General features: G+C 49.4%; 1 protein-coding gene across 1 annotated transcript in view; it reads left to right on the top strand.

The window, feature by feature from the left end:
• Nucleotides 1–22,896, top strand: part of IFT172 (intraflagellar transport 172) — a gene marked incomplete at its 5' end in the record, with an annotated part of 115,946 nt that extends 93,050 nt beyond the window's left edge. Inside the window, 19 exon segments of the mRNA XM_075193970.1 lie at nucleotides 7,691–7,755; nucleotides 7,981–8,161; nucleotides 8,237–8,346; nucleotides 8,421–8,550; nucleotides 8,956–9,054; nucleotides 9,136–9,245; nucleotides 9,393–9,456; nucleotides 15,382–15,468; nucleotides 15,869–15,926; nucleotides 15,929–15,984; nucleotides 16,063–16,173; nucleotides 16,256–16,375; nucleotides 16,617–16,692; nucleotides 16,695–16,711; nucleotides 17,340–17,399; nucleotides 17,625–17,723; nucleotides 18,539–18,692; nucleotides 22,267–22,358; nucleotides 22,760–22,896. Of these exon segments, the coding sequence (XP_075050071.1) occupies nucleotides 7,691–7,755; nucleotides 7,981–8,161; nucleotides 8,237–8,346; nucleotides 8,421–8,550; nucleotides 8,956–9,054; nucleotides 9,136–9,245; nucleotides 9,393–9,456; nucleotides 15,382–15,468; nucleotides 15,869–15,926; nucleotides 15,929–15,984; nucleotides 16,063–16,173; nucleotides 16,256–16,375; nucleotides 16,617–16,692; nucleotides 16,695–16,711; nucleotides 17,340–17,399; nucleotides 17,625–17,723; nucleotides 18,539–18,692; nucleotides 22,267–22,358; nucleotides 22,760–22,849 (1,779 nt within the window).
• Between the last annotated feature and the right edge of the window lie 405 nt (nucleotides 22,897–23,301).

Below are 23,301 nucleotides of genomic sequence, written 5' to 3'. Positions count from 1 at the left end.
TGGCTGTGTCTGTGTGACCGGGATACTGTACGGGCTGTGTCTGTGTGACCGGGATACTGTACGGGCTGTGTCTGTGTGACCGGGATACTGTACGGGCTGTGTCTGTGTGACCGGGATACTGTACGGGCTGTGTGACCGGGATACTGTACGGGCTGTGTCTGTGTGACCGGGATACTGTACGGGCTGTGTCTGTGTGACCGGGATACTGTACGGGCTGTGTGTGTGTGACCGGGATACTGTACGGGCTGTGTCTGTGTGACCGGGATACTGTACGGGCTGTGTCTGTGTGACCGGGATACTGTACGGGCTGTGTGTGTGTGACCGGGATACTGTACGGGATGTGTCTGTGTGACCGGGATACTGTACGGGCTGTGTCTGTGTGACCGGGATACTGTACGGGATGTGTCTGTGTGACCGGGATACTGTACGGGATGTGTCTGTGTGACCGGGATACTGTACGGGCTGTGTGTGTGTGACCGGGATACTGTACGGGCTGTGTGACCGGGATACTGTACGGGCTGTGTCTGTGTGACCGGGATACTGTACGGGCTGTGTGTGTGTGACCGGGATACTGTACGGGCTGTGTCTGTGTGACCGGGATACTGTACGGGCTGTGTCTGTGTGACCGGGATACTGTACGGGCTGTGTCTGTGTGACCGGGATACTGTACGGGCTGTGTCTGTGTGACCGGGATACTGTACGGGCTGTGTGTGTGTGACCGGGATACTGTACGGGATGTGTCTGTGTGACCGGGATACTGTACGGGCTGTGTGTGTGTGACCGGAATACTGTACGGGATGTGTCTGTGTGACCGGGATACTGTACGGGCTGTGTCTGTGTGACCGGGATACTGTACGGGCTGTGTGTGTGTGACCGGGATACTGTACGGGATGTGTCTGTGTGACCGGGATACTGTACGGGCTGTGTCTGTGTGACCGGGATACTGTACGGGCTGTGTGTGTGTGACCGGGATACTGTACGGGATGTGTCTGTGTGACCGGGATACTGTACGGGCTGTGTGTGTGTGACCGGGATACTGTACGGGATGTGTCTGTGTGACCGGGATACTGTACGGGCTGTGTCTGTGTGACCGGGATACTGTACGGGATGTGTCTGTGTGACCGGGATACTGTACGGGCGGTGTGTGTGTGACCGGGATACTGTACGGGCTGTGTCTGTGTGACCGGGATACTGTACGGGCTGTGTCTGTGTGACCGGGATACTGTACGGGCTGTGTCTGTGTGACTGGGATACTGTACGGGCTGTGTGTGTGTGACCGGGATACTGTACGGGCTGTGTGTGTGTGACCGGGATACTGTACGGGCTGTGTGTGTGTGACCGGGATACTGTACGGGCTGTGTCTGTGTGACCGGGATACTGTACGGGCTGTGTCTGTGTGACCGGGATACTGTACGGGCTGTGTCTGTGTGACCGGGATACTGTACGGGCTGTGTGTGTGTGACCGGGATACTGTACGGGGTGTGTGTGTGACCGGGATACTGTACGGGCTGTGTCTGTGTGACCGGGATACTGTACGGGCTGTGTCTGTGTGACCGGGATACTGTACTGGCTGTGTCTGTGTGACGGGGATACTGTACGGGATGTGTCTGTGTGACCGGGATACTGTACGGGCTGTGTGTGTGTGACCGGATACTGTACGGGCTGTGTCTGTGTGACCGGGATACTGTACGGGCTGTGTGCTGTGTGACCGGGATACTGTACGGGCTGTGTCTGTGTGACCGGGATACTGTACGGGCTGTGTCTGTGTGACCGGGATACTGTACGGGCTGTGTGTGTGTGACCGGGATACTGTACGGGCTGTGTCTGTGTGACCGGGATACTGTACGGCTGTGTCGTGTGTGACCGGGATACTGTACGGGCTGTGTCTGTGTGACCGGGATACTGTACGGGCTGTGTCTGTGTGACCGGGATACTGTACGGGCTGTGTGACCGGGATACTGTACGGGCTGTGTGTGTGTGACCGGGATACTGTACGGGCTGTGTCTGTGTGACCGGGATACTGTACGGGCTGTGTGTGTGTGACCGGGATACTGTACGGGCTGTGTGTGTGTGACCGGGATACTGTACGGGCTGTGTGTGTGTGACCGGGATACTGTACGGGCTGTGTCTGTGTGACCGGGATACTGTACGGCTGTGACTGTGTGACCGGGATACTGTACGGGCTGTGTCTGTGTGACCGGGATACTGTACGGGCTGTGTCTGTGTGACCGGGATACTGTACGGGCTGTGTGTGTGTGACCGGGATACTGTACTGGCTGTGTCTGTGTGACCGGGATACTGTACGGGCTGTGACTGTGTGACCGGGATACTGTACGGGCTGTGTCTGTGTGACCGGGATACTGTACGGGCTGTGTCTGTGTGACCGGGATACTGTACGGGCTGTGTCTGTGTGACCGGGATACTGTACGGGCTGTGTCTGTGTGACCGGGATACTGTACGGGCTGTGTGACCGGGATACTGTACGGCTGTGTGTGTGTGACCGGGATACTGTACGGGTTGTGTCTGTGTGACCGGGATACTGTACGGGCTGTGTGTGTGTGACCGGGATACTGTACGGGCTGTGTGTGTGTGACCGGGATACTGTACGGGCTGTGTGTGTGTGACCGGGATACTGTACGGGCTGTGTCTGTGTGACCGGGATACTGTACGGCTGTGACTGTGTGACCGGGATACTGTACGGGCTGTGTCTGTGTGACCGGGATACTGTACGGGCTGTGTCTGTGTGACCGGGATACTGTACGGGCTGTGTGTGTGTGACCGGGATACTGTACTGGCTGTGTCTGTGTGACCGGGATACTGTACGGGCTGTGTGTGTGTGACCGGGATACTGTACGGGCTGTGTCTGTGTGACCGGGATACTGTACGGCCTGTGTCTGTGTGACCGGGATACTGTACGGGCTGTGTGTGTGTGACCGGGATACTGTACGGGCTGTGTCTGTGTGACCGGGATACTGTACGGGCTGTGACTGTGTGACCGGGATACTGTACGGGCTGTGTCTGTGTGACCGGGATACTGTACGGGCTGTGTCTGTGTGACCGGGATACTGTACGGGCTGTGTCTGTGTGACCGGGATACTGTACGGGCTGTGTGTGTGTGACCGGGATACTGTACGGGCTGTGTCTGTGTGACCGGGATACTGTACGGGCTGTGTCTCTGTGACCGGGATACTGTACGGGCTGTGTGTGTGTGACCGGGATACTGTACGGGCTGTGTCTGTGTGACCGGGATACTGTACGGGCTGTGTCTCTGTGACCGGGATACTGTACGGGCTGTGTGTGTGTGACCGGATACTGTACGGGCTGTGTCTGTGTGACCGGGATACTGTACGGGCTGTGTCTGTGTGACCGGGATACTGTACGGGCTGTGTGTGTGTGACCGGGATACTGTACGGGCTGTGACTGTGTGACCGGGATACTGTACGGGCTGTGTCTGTGTGACCGGGATACTGTACGGGCTGTGTCTGTGTGACCGGGATACTGTACTGGCTGTGTCTGTGTGACCGGGATACTGTACGGGCTGTGTCTGTGTGACCGGGATACTGTACGGGCTGTGTCTGTGTGACCGGGATACTGTACGGGCTGTGTCTGTGTGACCGGGATACTGTACGGGCTGTGTCTGTGTGACCGGGATACTGTACGGGCTGTGTGTGTGTGACCGGGATACTGTACGGGCTGTGACTGTGTGACCGGGATACTGTACGGGCTGTGTCTGTGTGACCGGGATACTGTACGGGCTGTGTCTGTGTGACCGGATACTGTACGGGCTGTGTCTGTGTGACCGGGATACTGTACGGGATGTGTCTGTGTGACCGGGATACTGTACGGGCTGTGTCTGTGTGACCGGGATACTGTACGGGCTGTGTCTGTGTGACCGGGATACTGTACGGGATGTGTCTGTGTGACCGGGATACTGTACGGGCTGTGTCTGTGTGACCGGGATACTGTACGGGCTGTGTCTGTGTGACCGGGATACTGTACGGGCTGTGTCTGTGTGACCGGGATACTGTACGGGCTGTGTGTGTGTGACCGGGATACTGTACGGGCTGTGACTGTGTGACCGGGATACTGTACGGGCTGTGTCTGTGTGACCGGGATACTGTACGGGCTGTGTCTGTGTGACCGGGATACTGTACGGGCTGTGACTGTGTGACCGGGATACTGTACGGGCTGTGTCTGTGTGACCGGGATACTGTACGGGCTGTGTCTGTGTGACGGGATACTGTACGGGCTGTGTCTGTGTGACCGGGATACTGTACGGGCTGTGTGTGTGTGACCGGGATACTGTACGGGATGTGTCTGTGTGTCCGGGATACTGTACGGGCTGTGTCTGTGTGACGGGATACTGTACGGGCTGTGTCTGTGTGACCGGGATACTGTACGGGCTGTGTGTGTGTGACCGGGATACTGTACGGGCTGTGTCTGTGTGACCGGATACTGTACGGGCTGTGTGTGTGACCGGGATACTGTACGGGCAGTGTCTGTGTGACCGGGATACTGTACGGGCTGTGTCTGTGTGACCGGGATACTGTACGGGGCTGTGTCTGTGTGACCGGGATACTGTACGGGCTGTGTCTGTGTGACCGGGTTACTGTACGGGCTGTGTCTGTGTGACCGGGATACTGTACGGCTGTGTCTGTGTGACCGGGATACTGTACGGGCTGTGACTGTGTGACCGGGATACTGTACGGGCTGTGTCTGTGTGACCGGGATACTGTACGGGCTGTGTCTGTGTGACCGGGATACTGTACGGGTCTGTGTCTGTGTGACCGGGATACTGTACGGGCTGTGTCTGTGTGACCGGGATACTGTACGGGCTGTGCGGGCTGTGTGACCGGGATACTGTACGGGATGTGTCTGTGTGACCGGGATACTGTACGAGCTGTGTCTGTGTGACCGGGATACTGTACGGGCTGTGACTGTGTGACCGGGATACTGTACGGGCTGTGACTGTGTGACCGGGATACTGTACGGGCTGTGTCTGTGTGACCGGGATACTGTACGGGCTGTGTGTGTGTGACCGGGATACTGTAAGGGCTGTGTCTGTGTGACCGGGATACTGTACGGGCTGTGACTGTGTGACCGGGATACTGTACGGGCTGTGTCTGTGTGACCGGGATACTGTACGGGCTGTGTCTGTGTGACCGGGATACTGTACGGGCTGTGTCTGTGTGACCGGGATACTGTACGGGCAGTGTCTGTGTGACCGGGATACTGTACGGGCTGTGTCTGTGTGACCGGGATACTGTACGGGCTGTGTGTGTGTGACCGGGATACTGTACGGGCTGTGTCTGTGTGACCGGGATACTGTACGGGCTGTGTCTGTGTGACCGGGATACTGTACGGGCTGTGTCTGTGTGACCGGGATACTGTACGGGATGTGTCTGTGTGACCGGGATACTGTACGGGATGTGTCTGTGTGACCGGGATACTGTACGGGCTGTGTCTGTGTGACCGGGATACTGTACGGGCTGTGTCTGTGTGACCGGGATACTGTACGGGCTGTGTCTGTGTGACCGGGATACTGTACGGGCTGTGTGTGTGTGACCGGGTTACTGTACGGGCTGTGTCTGTGTGACCGGGATACTGTACGGGCTGTGTGTGTGTGACCGGGATACTGTACGGGCTGTGTGTGTGTGACCGGGATACTGTACGGGCTGTGTGTGTGTGACCGGGATACTGTACGGGCTGTGTCTGTGTGACCGGGATACTGTACGGGCTGTGTGTGTGTGACCGGGATACTGTACGGGCTGTGTGTGTGTGACCGGGTTACTGTACGGGCTGTGTCTGTGTGACCGGGGATACTGTACGGGCTGTGTCTGTGTGACCGGGATACTGTACGGGCTGTGTGACCGGGATACTGTACGGGCTGTGTGACCGGGATACTGTACGGGCTGTGCGGGCTGTGTGACCGGGATACTGTACGGGCTGTGCGGGCTGTGTGACCGGGATACTGTACGGGCTGTGTCTGTGTGACCGGGATACTGTACGGGCTGTGTGACCGGGATACTGTACGGGCTGTGTGACCGGGATACTGTACGGGCTGTGTGACCGGGATACTGTACGGGCTGTGCGGGCTGTGTGACCGGGATACTGTACGGGCTGTGCGGGCTGTGTGACCGGGATACTGTACGGGCTGTGTCTGTGTGACCGGGATACTGTACGGGATGTGTCTGTGTGACCGGGATACTGTACGGGCTGTGTCTGTGTGACCGGGATACTGTACGGGCTGTGTCTGTGTGACCGGGATACTGTACGGGCTGTGTCTGTGTGACCGGGATACTGTACGGGCTGTGTGTGTGTGACCGGGATACTGTACGGGCTGTGTCTGTGTGACCGGGATACTGTACGGGCTGTGTCTGTGTGACCGGGATACTGTACGGGCTGTGTCGTGTGTGACTGGGATACTGTACGGGCTGTGTGTGTGTGACCGGGATACTGTACGGGCTGTGTCTGTGTGACCGGGATACTGTACGGGCTGTGTCTGTGTGACCGGGATACTGTACGGGCTGTGTCTGTGTGACCGGGATACTGTACGGGCTGTGTCTGTGTGACCGGATACTGTACGGGCTGTGTCTGTGTGACCGGGATACTGTACGGGCTGTGTCTGTGTGACCGGGATACTGTACGGGCTGTGTCTGTGTGACCGGGATACTGTACGGGCTGTGTCTGTGTGACCGGGATACTGTACGGGCTGTGTCGTGTGTGACCGGGATACTGTACGGGCTGTGTGTGTGTGACCGGGATACTGTACGGGCTGTGTCTGTGTGACCGGGATACTGTACGGGCTGTGTCTGTGTGACCGGGATACTGTACGGGCTGTGTCTGTGTGACCGGGATACTGTACGGGCTGTGTGTGTGTGACCGGGATACTGTACGGGATGTGTCTGTGTGACCGGATACTGTACGGGCTGTGTCTGTGTGACCGGGATACTGTACGGGCTGTGACTGTGACCGGGATACTGTACGGGCTGTGTCTGTGTGACCGGGATACTGTACGGGCTGTGTGTGTGTGACCGGGATACTGTACGGGCTGTGACTGTGTGACCGGGATACTGTACGGGCTGTGTCTGTGTGACCGGGATACTGTACGGGCTGTGTGTGTGTGACCGGGATACTGTACGGGCTGTGTCTGTGTGACCGGGATACTGTACGGGATGTGTCTGTGTGACCGGGATACTGTACGGGCTGTGTCTGTGTGACCGGGATACTGTACGGGCTGTGTCTGTGTGACCGGGATACTGTACGGGCTGTGTCTGTGTGACCGGGATACTGTACGGGCTGTGTCTGTGTGACCGGGATACTGTACGGGCTGTGTCTGTGTGACCGGGATACTGTACGGGCTGTGTCTGTGTGACCGGGATACTGTACGGGCTGTGTGACCGGGATACTGTACGGGCTGTGTCTGTGTGTAGGGAAGATTGGTGGAGTCATGAAACGTTCCACATTGTAATGATTAATCTCACTGTCAGGTAAGCACGTCCTCTCTCTAACTCCTTCTCCGAGCATTTCCCCTGACAGACCGATGCCTAATGCATATTTGCCTTGATACTTATACCCCGTAGGATTTGGTGGCATATAAGAACTATTATGAGATGTATGCTCAGGAGGACATAACATCATTGTCGCACATTCCATCCACACTTTCATCTCTCATCTCTTATTATAACAGGGCAAGTTTCCTGAAGCGGAGGCTGAGTTTGTCAGAGCTGGAAAGCCCAAGGAAGCAGTGCTCATGTAAGTGTGTGTTCACCTTCAGTCGCTGCCTTATGTCACCTGATGTCCATCACGCAGAGATCTAACCATCACCCCCATTTCTCTCCATGTTATGTCCCTTGTACATAAAGCAGAATCTACAAACACTGTACAAGGCTTGTATCTATCCTAACGCTACAGGACTTGTGTGTCCCTGCTGATTGCTTTCACCCAGAGGTGACTGGTCTGATGTATCTCCCCTCCCAGGTATGTCCATAGCCAGGACTGGGACGCGGCACAGAGAGTGGCTGAGCTGCACGATCCAGGCAGTGTGGGGGATGTCCTGGAGGGCCAGGCTCGTTTTGCCTTTGAACAGAAGGATTATCAGAAGGCCGAGGCGTACTTACTGCGTGCCCAGAGACCTGAGGCTGCTCTGCGCCATTACAAGGTGATTATTGTTAGCGTAGGAGTGAAACGCGTAGGGTCTGTGTGTCAGTCTGATTTAATCCATTTCTGTATATAGGACGCTGGCATGTGGAGTGACGCCATGCGGATCTGCAAGGAGTACATACCCACCATGCTGGAGCAGCTGCAGCAGGAGTATGAGCGGGAGGTGGGGGAGAAAGGGACCAGGTCAGACACTATTATTACATCACTGTAAGGCTCACTCCCAGTGTATGGAGTTATAAACTCATTCTTCCCAATAGAGGAGCTGAGGCCTTGATGGAGCAGGCCCGGGAGTGGGAGCATGCGGGGGAATATGGCCGAGCTGTGGACTGCTACCTGAAGGTGAAGGATCTGGACAACATGGGACTAATGGACAAATGCTGGATGAAGGTGCAAGAGTCGTCCTGTAATGTTAATACTATAGAAGCATTAAGATCTGTCCGTATCTGGATGGGCATTATTTGGTTGATTCCTTAACTCAAGATTTCTTTTTATTTTATAATTATTACTATTATTAAGATGATTACAATTGTATAAGGTGCCCTGTACAGTGGGGACAACAGCGCATGCATAACACAGGGACTTACAGGGTAAACTTGAAAACAGAGTAGGGAGGGTCCAGTCGGCGACAGAGCTTACGTTCTACTTGGAAGGAGGGCACAGCTGTTTTGTAGGACACGTGTCTTGTTGCAGGCTGTGAGAGACGACCCTCTGTGTGGTACTCACACCTAACAATGTTACTGCTGATTAACCACATTCTGTTGTATAGTAATCTCTTTAGTAACCTCTGCACAGGCTGCTGAATTATCCATCAAGTTCCTGGTCCCGAGCAGAAGTTTGGAAGTGATTCATATTGTTGGTCCTAAGCTGGTGTCTGCTGGCAAGCACATCGCAGTAAGAGAATCCTCAGCCTTGTACAAATAGCAGCTACAGGGGAGATAGATCTATTTATTAACATGTGATTTCTGTGATCAGGCAGCTGAGCTCTATCTGAATATGGACCTCATTAAGGAAGCGATTGATGCTTTTATATATGGGGAGGAATGGAACAAAGCAAAGCGAGTGGCGAAAGAGCTGGACTCCAGGTAACTCCCAGAAACATGCTTACACCCTTCACATCCCAAGCTCTGTCCTTCCTGCCCGGATACTCCGCACACACCCTTTGTGGGAACCTCACCATGCCACGTATTACTGTTATGTGTGATGTAGTGTATACTCTTATCTTATGGCAGGTATGAGCAGTATGTGGATGAGCGATACAAAGACTATCTGAAGAACCAAGGGAAACTAGACTCGGTAAGATAATTGTATCTTATTTATACACCGTACCTATATACCCCTCTGCTGCCACTGAATGCACTGTTACTTCATCATACCAAGCCTACTAATACTAGATCTATACTTATCATTACCCGTCCTTCTACTAGTCCACACACCGTGCTACCTCTCTCATCCTCATGACTACGTCTACTAATCAATATAATATCCCTTCCTCATATCTACCTCTACTACTCCATGTCATATCCCTTCCTCATATCCACCTCTACTACTCCATGTCATATCCCTTCCTCATATCCACCTCTACTACTCCATGTCATATCCCTTCCTCGTATGTACCTGTAGTACTCCATGTCACATCCCTTCCTCATATCCACCTCTACTACTCCATGTCATATCCCTTCCTCATATCCACCTCTACTGCTCCATGTCATATCCCTTCCTCATATCCACCTCTACTACTCCATGTCATATCCCTTCCTTATCACCACCTCTACTACTCCATGTCATATCCCTTCCTCATCACCACCTCTACTACTCCATGTCATATCCCTTCCTCATCACCACCTCTACTACTCCATGTCATATCCCTTCCTCATCACCACCTCTACTACTCCATGTCATATCCCTTCCTCATATCCACCTCTACTACTCCATGTCATATCCCTTCCTTATCACCACCTCTACTACTCCATGTCATATCCCTTCCTCATCACCACCTCTACTACTCCATGTCATATCCCTTCCTCATCACCACCTCTACTACTCCATGTCATATCCCTTCCTCATCACCACCTCTACTACTCTATGTCATATCCCTTCCTCATCACCACCTCTACTACTCCATGTCATATCCCTTCCTCATCACCACCTCTACTACTCCATGTCATATCCCTTCCTCATCACCACCTCTACTACTCCATGTCATATCCCTTCCTCATCACCACCTCTACTACTCCATGTCATATCCCTTCCTCATCACCACCTCTACTACTCCATGTCATATCCCTTCCTCGTATCTACATCTACTACTCCATGTCATATCCCTTCCTCATCACCACCTCTACTACTCCATGTCATATCCCTTCCTCATCACCACCTCTACTACTCCATGTCATATCCCTTCCTCGTATCTACCTCTACTACTCCATGTCATATCCCTTCCTCATCACCACCTCTACTACTCCATGTCATATCCCTTCCTCATCACCACCTCTACTACTCCATGTCATATCCCTTCCTCGTATCTACCTCTACTACTTCATGTCATATCCCTTCCTCGTATCTACCTGTAGTACTCCATGTCATATCTCTTCCTCATATCCACCTCTACTACTCCATGTCATATCCCTTCCTCATCACCACCTCTACTTCTCCATGTCATATCCCTTCCTCATATCTACCTGTAGTACTCCATGTCATATCCCTTCCTCGTATCTACCTCTACTACTCCATGTCATATCCCTTCCTCATCACCACCTCTACTACTCCATGTCATATCCCTTCCTCGTATCTACATCTACTACTCCATGTCATATCCCTTCCTCATTACCACCTCTACTACTCCATGTCATATCCCTTCCTCGTATCTACCTCTACTACTCCATGTCATATCCCTTCCTCGTATCTACCTCTACTACTTCATGTCATATCCCTTCCTCGTATCTACCTCTACTACTTCATGTCATATCCCTTCCTCGTATCTACCTCTACTGCTCCATGTCATATCCCTTCCTCATATCTACCTCTACTACTCCATGTCATAACTCTTCCTCATATCCACCTCTACTACTCCATGTCATATCCCTTCCTCATCACCACCTCTACTTCTCCATGTCATATCCCTCCTCATATCTACCTGTAGTACTCCATGTCATATCCCTTCCTCATATCTACCTGTAGTACTCCATGTCATATCCCTTCCTCGTATCTACCTCTACTACTCCATGTCATATCCCTTCCTCATATCTACCTCTACTACTTCATGTCATATCCCTTCCTCATATCTACCTCTACTACTCCATGTCATATCCCTTCCTCATATCTACCTCTACTACTTCATGTCATATCCCTTCCTCGTATCTACCTCTATTACTCCATGTCATATCCCTTCCTCGTATCTACCTCTATTACTCCATGTCATATCCCTTCCTCGTATCTACCTCTGCTTCTCCATGTCATATCCCTTCCTCATCACCACCTCTACTACTCCATGTCATATCCCTTCCTCGTATCTACCTCTATTACTCCATGTCATATCCCTTCCTCATCACCACCTCTACTACTCTATGTCATATCCCTTCCTCGTATCTACCTCTGCTTCTCCATGTCATATCCCTTCCTCGTCTCTACCTCTACTACTCCATGTCATATCCCTTCCTCGTATCTACCTCTACTACTCCATGTCATATCCCTTCCTCGTATCTACCTCTACTACTCCATGTCATATCCCTTCCTCGTATCTACCTCTACTACTCCATGTCATATCCCTTCCTCGTATCCACCTCTACTACTCCATGTCATATCCCTTCCTCATCACTACCTCTACTACTCCATGTCATATCCCTTCCTCATATCCACCTCTACTACTCCATGTCATATCCCTTCCTCATCTCTACCTCTACTACTCCATGTCATAACCCTTTCTCGTATCTTCCTCTACTACTCCATGTCATATCCCTTCCTCGTATCTACCTCTACTACTCCATGTCATATCCCTTCCTCTTATCTACCTCTACTACTCCATGTCATATTCCTTCCTCATCACCACCTCTACTACTCCATGTCATATCCCTTCCTCATCACTACCTCTACTACTCAATGTCATATTCCTTCCTCATCACTACCTCTACTACTCCATGTCATATCCCTTCCTCATCACTACCTCTACTACTCCATGTCATATCCCTTCCTCATCACTACCTCTACTACTCCATGTCATATCCCTTCCTCATCACCACCTCTACTACTCCATGTCATATCCCTTCCTCATCACTACCTCTACTACTCCATGTCATATCCCTTCCTCATCACCACCTCTACTACTCCATGTCATATCCCTTCCTCATCTCTACCTCTACTACTCCATGTCATAGCCCTTCCTCATAACCACCTCTACTACTCCATGTCATATCCATTCCTCATAACCACCTCTACTACTCCATGTCATATCCATTCCTCATATCCACCTCTACTGCTCCATGTCATATCCGTTCCTCATCTCTACCTCTACTGCTCCATGTCATATCCCTTCCTCATCACCACCTCTACTACTCCATGTCATATCCCTTCCTCATCTCTACCTCTACTACTCCATGTCATATCCCTTCCTCATAACCACCTCTACTACTCCATGTCATATCCATTCCTCGTATCTACCTCTACTACTCCATGTCATATCCATTCCTCGTATCTACCTCTACTACTCCATGTCATATCCCTTCCTCATCACCACCTCTACTACTCCATGTCATATCCCTTCCTCGTATCTACCTGTAGTACTCCATGTCATAGCCCTTCCTCGTATCTACCTCTACTACTCCATGTCATAGCCCTTCCTCGTATCTACCTCTACTACTCCATGTCATAGCCCTTCCTCATCTCTACCTCTACTACTCCATGTCATATTCCTTCCTCGTATCTACCTCTACTACTCCATGTCATATCCGTTCCTCATCACTACCTCTACTACTCCATGTCATATTCCTTCCTCATCACCACCTCTACTACTCCATGTCATATCCCTTCCTCATCACTACCTCTACTACTCTATGTCATATCCCTTCCTCATCACCACCTCTACTACTCCATGTCATATCCCTTCCTCATCTCTACCTCTACTACTCCATGTCATAGCCCTTCCTCATAACCACCTCTACTACTCCATGTCATATCCATTCCTCATATCCACCTCTACTGCTCCATGTCATATCCGTTCCTCATATCCACCTCTACTGCTCCATGTTATATCCGTTCCTCAAATCCACCTCTACTACTCCATGTCATATCCCTTCCTCATCACCACCTCTACTACTCCATGTCATAGCCCTTCCTCGTATCTTCCTCTACTACTCCATGTCATATCCCTTCCTCGTATCTACCTCTACTACTCCATGTCATATCCCTTCCTCATCTCTACCTCTACTACTCCATGTCATAGCCCTTCCTCGTATCTACCTCTACTACTCCATGTCCTATCCCTTCCTCCTATCTACCTCTACTACTCCATGTCATATCCCTTCCTCATCACTACCTCTACTACTCCATGTCATATCCCTTCCTCATCTCTACCTCTACTACTCCATGTCATAGCCCTTCCTCGTATCTTCCTCTACTACTCCATGTCATATCCCTTCCTCGTATCTACCTCTACTACTCCATGTCATATCCCTTCCTCATCTCTACCTCTACTACTCCATGTCATAGCCCTTCCTCGTATCTACCTCTACTACTCCATGTCATATCCCTTCCTCGTATCTACCTCTACTACTCCATGTCATATTCCTTCCTCATCACCACCTCTACTACTCCATGTCATATCCCTTCCTCATCACTACCTCTACTACTTAATGTCATATTCCTTCCTCATCACTACCTCTACTACTTCATGTCATATCCCTTTCTGATATCCACCTCTACTACTCCATGTCATATCCCTTCCTCGTATCTACCTCTACTACTCCATGTCATATCCCTTCCTCGTATCTACCTCTACTACTCCATGTCATATCCCTTCCTTATCACCACTTCTACTACTCCATTTCATATCCCTTCCTCGTATCTACCTGTAGTACTCCATGTCATATCCCTTCCTCATATCCACCTCTACTACTCCATGTCATATCCCTACCTCGTATCTACCTCTACTACTCCATGTCATATTCCTTCCTCGTATCCACCTCTACTACTCCATGTCATATCCCTTCCTCGTATCTACCTCTACTACTTCATGTCATATCCCTTCCTCATATCTACCTCTACTACTTCATGTCATATCCCTTCCTCATATCTACCTCTACTACTTCATGTCATATCCCTTCCTCATATCTACCTCTACTACTTCATGTCATATCCCTTCCTCATCTCTACCTCTACTACTTCATGTCATATCCCTTCCTCATCTCTACCTCTACTACTCCATGTCATATCCCTTCCTCATATCCACCTCTACTACTCCATGTCATATCCCTTCCTTATCACCACCTCTACTGCTCCATGTCATATCCGTTCCTCGTATCTACCTCTACTACTCCATGTCATATCCCTTCCTCATATCCACCTCTACTACTCCATGTCATATCCCTTCCTTATCACCACCTCTACTACTCCATGTCATATCCCTTCCTCATCACCACCTCTACTACTCCATGTCATATCCCTTCCTCATCACCACCTCTACTACTCCATGTCATATCCCTTCCTCGTATCTACCTCTACTACTCCATGTCATATCCCTTCCTCGTATCTACCTCTACTACTCCATGTCATATCCCTTCCTCATATCTACCTCTACTACTCCATGTCATATCCGTTCCTCATATTCACCTCTACTGCTCCATGTCATATCCCTTCCCCGTATTTACCTCTACTACTCCATGTCATATCCCTTCCCTGTATCTACCTCTAGTACTCCATGTCATATCCGTTCCTCATATTCACCTCTACTGCTCCATGTCATATCCCTTCCCTGTATCTACCTCTAGTACTCCATGTCATATCCGTTCCTCATATTCACCTCTACTACTCCATGTCATATCCCTTCCCTGTATCTACCTCTAGTACTCCATGTCATATCCTTTGCTCATATCTACCTTTACTTCACCATGTTATATCCCTTCCTACCTCTTCTTCCTCGTTGCATCTTCCTGTCCCTACGTCTACCTCTCCATATAATATGTCGCTGCTCATGTGGATATGTTCTGACATGTTTGGTTTCACTCCTAGTTGGTTGGTGTTGATGTGATGGCTGCTCTGGATATGTACGCAGACCGTGGACAATGGGAGAAGTGTATAGAGATAGCTACTAAGCAGGTAGGGAGATATTTGCATCGACATACCCCAATGTCATACTGGGCAGACAATTATTTCATATAAGGGTAACTTATTCTGTAGACCTTTGTCCTCACATTGTATTTTACTGGTCTCCTTCCCTTAGTGCAGAGCTGTTTGTGTATTTCTAAAGGGTCCCGTTAGTTACAACTAGTTGTGATCTCCGTAATCTGACAGAGAGCATCTGACTGTAATGGATATACTATGAGCCAGTTATTGGAGATCATTATTAATTGTAATCAGTGTACATGACTGGGCTCAGAGAGGGACCAACAGATAAGCTATTGAAGATACAAAGGGACTAGATTCCTGCTGTCTGTATACCTCCCGGATCGCCAGGGGAGAGCACCCTCATCTCTCCCTATATGTCTTTGTGTCACAGAGTTATAAAGTTCTTCATAAGTACGTGGCTCTGTTTGCCACACACCTCATCAAGGAAGGAAGCTGGAGAAGGCCTTGGACCTGTATGTGCTGCATGGAGCTCCAGCCAATGCCCAGGTAAGCTGACTATACCGACCTCTGCATACTGCTTCATATAATCACAGTACGTCAGAAAGCTGTTTCTTCCGTGTGCAGAATTTCAACATCTATAAGCGGATCTTTGTGGAGATGGTGAATGCGGAGGGGATGAACTGTGCAGAAGTGTACCATACATGGGCAAACCTGCGGGACATGCTGTATACCCTGGTAAGAGTCTGCACTGTGTCTATGGAGCATCCTCCGCTTACAGCTCCGCTGAAATATCTCTTTATTGTCCTGTCTTTGGCAGTGCGAGAATCTGGTCAAGTCGAGCGAGGTGAATTCTCTGGCGCACCGCGAGTTTGAGCAGATGATGCTGATCGCTCATTATTACTCCACTCGGTCTGCAGCGCGGGGTGTCCAACAATTGGTGAGAGAGCGAACGTCTCCTCCGACCGCAATACTTATTCCAGTCCAAGCTCTCCTTCCCTTATCTCTGTTATGTCATCTCTCTCTCTCTGTCTCTCTCTCTCTCTCTGTCTCTCTCTCTCTGTGTGTGTCTCTCTCTCTGTGTCTCTCTCTCTCTCTGTGTCTCTCTCTCTCTCTGTGTCTCTCTCTCTGTCTCTCTCATGACTGATCTCAGTCACGGTGTTTATTATTGCTATTTGCAGGACATTATAGCTGTGAAACTCTGCATCTCCCTCTTGCGTCACATTGATCTGCTACCAGCGGACAAGGCTTTCTATGAGGCGGAATGGCAGCTAAGGTACCGCTCCTAATTATCCCATATGTACTTCTTCCATCATGGATCACAGCCGGGCTACACTTCTCTCCTGCGGCCTGTCTCTGTATGTACTCAAGGAGTCTGTCCTCCTGGCCAGTGTCCCTCTCTCCTCCCGGCCAGTGTCCCTCTCTCCTCCCGGCCAGTGTCAGTCTCTCCTCCCGGCCAGTGTCAGTCTCTCCTCCCGGCCAGTGTCAGTCTCTCCCCCCGGCCAGTGTCCGTCTCTCCTCCCGGCCAGTGTCAGTCTCTCCTCCCGGCCAGTGTCCGTCTCTCCTCCCGGCCAGTGTCAGTCTCTCCTCCCGGCCAGTGTCAGTCTCTCCTCCCGGCCAGTGTCCGTCTCTCCTCCCGGCCAGTGTCCGTCTCTCCTCCCGGCCAGTGTCCGTCTCTCCTCCCGGCCAGTGTCCGTCTCTCCTCCCGGCCAGTGTCCGTCTCTCCTCCCGGCCAGTGTCCGTCTCTCCTCCCGGCCAGTGTCCGTCTCTCCTCCCGGCCAGTGTCCGTCTCTCCTCCCGGCCGTGCACACGGGGCGTTTGTCTCTCTGTGTGTGTGTACACGGGGTGACTCTACCACTGGCCTACCTTGGGTCATTCTATCTCTTATCATTATGCTCCTGTAGGTGATGGGCTGGGAGAATTCCGCATTCATCTTCCTGAACAGATTTCTGGACCTTGTAGATGTAAGTACGGGTTTGTGTGGGAATGTGCTGCAGAGATATGAGCAGGAATGTGCTGGACACACTGCAGTCTAGCCATGGACAGGCCATGGGATAATTTGTGGAATAAATGGAGACATTCGTACATAATGTAGATCATCCGGAGATTAATGTGCATATTGATAATCCATAATACGGGAAATGTCCAGTGCTACAGTGTAATATCCCCTTTTATTATCTGTTCTACAGGCCATAGAGGAGGGAAATCTAGATGCCCTGGATCACTCAGATTTCCAACACACAGACATTCCCTTTGAGGTTCCTCTTCCTGCCAAGCAGCACATTGCGGTGAGTAGACAACGTCCAGGATTTCCTGGAAACGCCATCTCTTATTACATTCTCTCTGTTACCCTGTGTCAGAAGAGAAGTGAGAGGAGGTCTGGGAGCGGGTGTCATAGTGTCCAGGACCTTCCCCTGGAAACCTTCTCTCCTATAACTCTCATCTTCCTGTTACTCTCTCTGTGTCAGAAGAGAAGTGAGGGTAGGTCTGGGAGCGGGTGTCATAGTGTCCAGGACCTTCCCTGGAAACCTCCTCTCCTATAACTCTCATCTTCCTGTTACTCTCCCTATGTCAGGTGGAGAAGCGAGAGGAGGTACGGGAGTAGGTGTCATAGTGTCCAGGACCTTCCCCTGGAAACCTCCTCTCCTATAACTCTCATCTTCCTGTTACTCTCCCTATGTCAGGTGGAGAAGCGAGAGGAGGTACGGGAGTAGGTGTCATAGTGTCCAGGACCTTCCCCTGGAAACCTCCTCTCCTATAACTCTCATCTTCCTGTTACTCTCCCTATGTCAGGTGGAGAAGCGAGAGGAGGTACGGGAGTAGGTGTCATAGTGTCCAGGACCTTCCCCTGGAAACCTCCTCTCCTATAACTCTCATCTTCCTGTTACTCTCTCTGTGTCAGGTGGAGAAGTGAGGGGAGGTCTGGGAGCGGGTGTCATAGTGTCCAGGACCTTCTCCTTTCCTAGAACTCTCATCCTCCTCTCTCTGTGTCAGGTGAAGAAGCGAGAGGAGGTACGGGAGTAGGTGTTATAGTGTCCAGGACCTTCTCCTGGAAACCTTCTCTCATATTATTCTCATCTTCCTGTTACTCTCTCTGTGTCAGGTGGAGAAGCGAGAGGAGGTCCGGGAGTGGGTGTTAGCAGTGTCCATGGATCAGCGAGTGGATCAGGTCCTACCCCTGGATGAAAGAGGAACCTATGAAGCATCACTCTTAGCTGTGAGCAGTGGGATTCATTCTTTGCCTTGCCTGATTACTGGTGAGCTACCTGGATATTTCTGATAGGTCTCAATATTGTATGAAATGTCCGTCTCTCTCCTGTCTGATATCTGTAAGGAAATCTCCATATCGTATAAATTGGCCATTCTATTACTGTATACCGGTCAGTGTCTTAGGAGAAAGTTTAAATGAATGAAAGGATGCTTCTAAAGTTATATGAAGTATCTGCAAAATGGCAAAGTTATGAGCAAATGCATTTTGTTTATTTAAGACCATAAATGTGATTGGGTGAGAAGGAGCACTTATCAGTGTATAAGGGAGCTGTGAACCTGGAACACCCCTCTGTGGACTGTACCATTGTTACCTGCGATCTGCTCCGTGCTGGCCAGTCACAGCATCCCATGACCGCTATAGTCTGTCAAACCATCTTGCTGTAATTGCTTCTCCCCTTCCACTTTGATGTCTGAATGACAGGGTTCAGAGTGGTGATTGAGGTGCACAGTGAATTTGTCCAGGAGAACAGACAGACGCTGCTGATGGTTTTGGAATGTTGTGAAAGTATTTTCAGTAAATGTTGGTAGAGTTTATCAGGATGTATGAAAGATGGAAGATTCCAAACTGCCCAGGATGATGTAGGTAATGCTGGAAATATTCCTGAGCATTGCACAGTATCATGGATTATTCTCACTTGTCTCCTTCTGTTAAACTTACTGAGCGGCAGACACCTCACAGATCCAACATAAAATGCTGGAGCTAACATAAGGCCATGCTTTCTAATTACCTAGATAACATATACAAATTAAGTGTGAAATCATGTTACATTAGCACAAATGAATGAGCTAGAGTGACATAAGTAACATGTCGTTCAAAGGTTTAACATCTGCAAAGCCATACACCGGTTGCGTAAGTCCAGAATCATGTACATCGTACGTCTGCATTGTGTATTCTTATGTTTTATGTATAAGTCGCAAGAAAAAGTCTACAGCACCGTACATGAAATCTTACAGTAGTATCTAATACACAGACAGCAGCAATCCATAGTACATTACGTAATACATCATCAGACAGAACTACAAAGACCTGACGCCTACTAGTTTACAGATTACACAGATAACTTTGTGATGCAGATCAAGTTATTTACGGGACGGTAAAGTCCACAGTGAAGTAGCCCGAACTCAAGAAAACAGGGCGAGGGGAGCAGGCCTAGAGGCAATAGCAGAAGGGGACCACAAAGAAATAGGGCTCTGTGTGTGATAACTTAGGGCCTGATTCATTAAGGATCTTAACTTGAGAAATTTCTTATTTCAGTCTCCTGGACAAAACCATGTTACAATGCAAGGGGTGCAAATTAGTTTTCTGTTTTGCACATAAGTTAAATACTGACTGTTTTTTCATGTAACACACAAATACTTGATAGCTTATTTGTACACTGAAATTGAAAGTTGGTATTTGTGTGTTACATGAAAAACAGTCAGTATTTAACTTATGTGCAAAACAAAACTAATTTGCACCCCTTGTATTGTAACATGGCTTTGTCCAGGAGACTGAAATAAGAAGTTTCTCAAGTTAAGATCCTTAATGAATCAGGCCCTTATATTCTAAAGGTAAGGCGGAGACACTGAGGGGGAGGTGATAGTGGAGGAACAGGAGTTAGGAGCAGGGCTGATAAAGAAATGTAACTTTAAGGGGGGGAGGCGAGATACTTAGAGAGAGATGATGGTCAGAAAGAGAGAAAGGAGGATTGAAGTCAGAGACAGTACAAAGGTGGGAAGAGGCCAGAACAAGGGAGTACCCACTGCTGTGGGGGGAGGAAGGTAGAGGAGAGAGGGGAGGAAGAGAGGGAGAAGAGGTTGGAGGTAGCTGGGTCGGAGGAATTGTCAAGAGGGATGTTAAAGTTGAGGGAGGGAATGTCAGAGTAGAGAAGGTGAGGGAGGTATTAAGAGACGGGACCAGGGGGGCAGTAGATAACAGCCACACAGAGGGGGGCAGAGTGGAAGAGATGTATAGAGTACATCCTAGGGCTATATTTTGCTGTGGTCAAGCCAAGTTGCCCCACCTTGTCTATCTGGAGTAAACTACGATTATCATATGTGTTCCTTGATCTCTCCTCTGACACCTCAAGCCATCCTTACCGCAGGTTTATATGAGGGCGCCTCTAGTGGGATCCCAGCGAGCTGGGCAGATGGTGAGCTCTCTGGTTGTGTTGTCCTTATGTGACATACAAGCCAAGTGGAACCATCCAGTTTGAATATTTGGCGCTATCTCAGAATAAAACACTTCTTGTACAAAATGGAAACCGTCAGGGAGACAGGTAGAGAACTAACAACATATGAAATGATATGTTTAGCACCCACGTGTCCCTCTTACATATGATCATCCAATTACAATAATAGAGAACCTCTTTTGTGCACTACCAGAACTCACAAGAGATTGGGGAAGAGATTTGTGAGGCTTCGTTAGGGATCATAACTGGACTAATATCTTTCAAACAACTCCATAAGTGTAGCTGTAATATAGTCCCATTATAAGGCTCTAACCAGATACTACCAAAGCCCTAGTCGACTTTATAAAATGTAATGTGGCTATGGGGATGCCCCTTCGTATCTGGTGTGATGGGGCTATTTCCACAACTGTCCGCGTTCTAACCTGATGAATATGTCCATAGCCCAGAACATACAATCTAATACCTGGGGTAGACGGTTATAATGTAAAGATACTGAGAAATACGCCACCGTTAACGGTCTAGATGAGGGCTTTGTTCATTTACTTCGTTCTCACTGACTGTACAATGTAACATCTCCTGGGTTCCTTGCTCCTAGCTCCCTCTTCCGTCCTCGTTCTATCCCGGGTCTCTATTCTTCCTTCTCCCCTTGTTGCTCTGATTAATTATATTGTCCTTTTCTGCTTATACCTAATGAGCTGCTTTGTTTCTGTTGGTTTTCCGGAGCTGGTACTAATGACCTACGTCGGTCAGATGCAGCTATTTCATCTATAAAATTCTCTGAAGTTGAGATTCATGATTTTAAAACTCCACCTGATTGACCTTCTTGTCTCATCTTGTTTTGTGATAGACAGACAGCACCATAATACCAATGTACAAAACTCTTCTTCTATTCAGTGATTCTGTCTCTAATTATACTTGTTCATTTCAAAATATCTTATTTTTGTTAAAAGAGCTTTCAGTAATTGACATTAATCTGTGATTACTGTGATAAGTGTAAAGTTCATCATTTGGACAGTTTCCTGGTGATCTCTTCCCCTTTAGTGTTACACATACATGTGGTTCTCCTTATGCACTTTCTCCATGTAGAATAATATACACAAAACACACTGCTCTGGTAATAGAAATACATTTATACAATAAGCAATTTCTTCCATTTTCATGTTAGGGGGGAAGAGGATCCAGCCACAATAACTCCAATCTGGTCTTCCAACAACACAGTATGGTTAATGATAACTTCATAAGAAAATCATCTGTCTCTTGTTCATTCCACCTAAAATATTTTCAGTATCCATGCAATGTCTGCCATAGCTAAAATACTTTCCATACATATTGCTGATTACCCAACCTACGGCCTCACTATTAACACATCCTATACATTAACCATGCACAGGTTATCCAGTACTCAGAAACAAGATTGAATTCAAACAGCCGGGTAAAGCTTCAAACAAAGAAGATTGGAACAAATTTTTAATGGCTATTAAGGTGAGGACTTTCCATTCATCTCCTACCCTCATGGTCGGCTATCTGCCTTCCCTCAGTCTCCTGCACTCATCCTGGTCTACTGTCTACACTTCATTCCTCTTCTCCCCTCATGGTTTACTGACTGCTTCCTATTCCTCTTCTATTCTATAGGTTTACTGACTGCTTCCTGTTCCTCTTCTGTTCCATTGATCTGTCTGTACCACATTCCTACCTTGCTGTATGGTGTCCTGTCCCCCTCCCCCACCTCATCTTGTCCTGTGGTGCCCTGCCGACCCCCCTCCCTCATCTTGGAGTATGGTATCCTCCCAGCCTTTTCTTGCCCTCCTGTGTCCTCCCTCCGCAGTCATGTAGTAGATCGGCTTCTTATTGCCATTGTTGTGACCTTTATTTCCCTTCCACAGACCAGTCACAGTCCGGAGTGTCAGGATGTGATGAAGTTTATCAGTCGATGGTGCGGAGGTCTCCCGAACACCAGCTTTTCCTTCCAGTGAGCAACACCAGTCCAAAATTTTCTAATAATAAAATGCTGTGGCAGAAATGTCCGGCGTGCTGTTTATTACTACTTTGTCTTTATAAACAGGACACTTCTCACACTTTATGTTGTTGGTGAAATAAGTCTTCAGCCTCTTATGTGCAGTATTCAGTCTAAGCGAGCTACATGCCGACCGATCTTTGTTAATGTGTTGCCCCAAGAGCTAGAACATTTTTGGGGTTGTTTGTACATCCGGATGTTGTGCGGTCAGCAGATGGGCCAAGCGCCATCCAGTGTGGACAGATTGAACAGTAATTGTACTGGCACTTAGCAGAGTGTCCGGATTGGACTGTGTGTGGCCTGGGGACTATATTGTCTCTTCACATGTAGTTACACAACACAGGAAGACGTCGGCACTGTACTGTGACAACCAGGACACAGCATATGTATAGCTTATGTCCATAGTCTCAA

The sequence above is a fragment of the Mixophyes fleayi genome, unplaced genomic scaffold (genome assembly GCF_038048845.1).
Source record: "Mixophyes fleayi isolate aMixFle1 unplaced genomic scaffold, aMixFle1.hap1 Scaffold_103, whole genome shotgun sequence".
NCBI classification, from domain to species: domain Eukaryota; kingdom Metazoa; phylum Chordata; class Amphibia; order Anura; family Limnodynastidae; genus Mixophyes; species Mixophyes fleayi.
The sequence above is the reverse complement of the archived record's forward strand: the minus strand, read 5'-3'. Positions and strand labels throughout refer to the sequence as shown.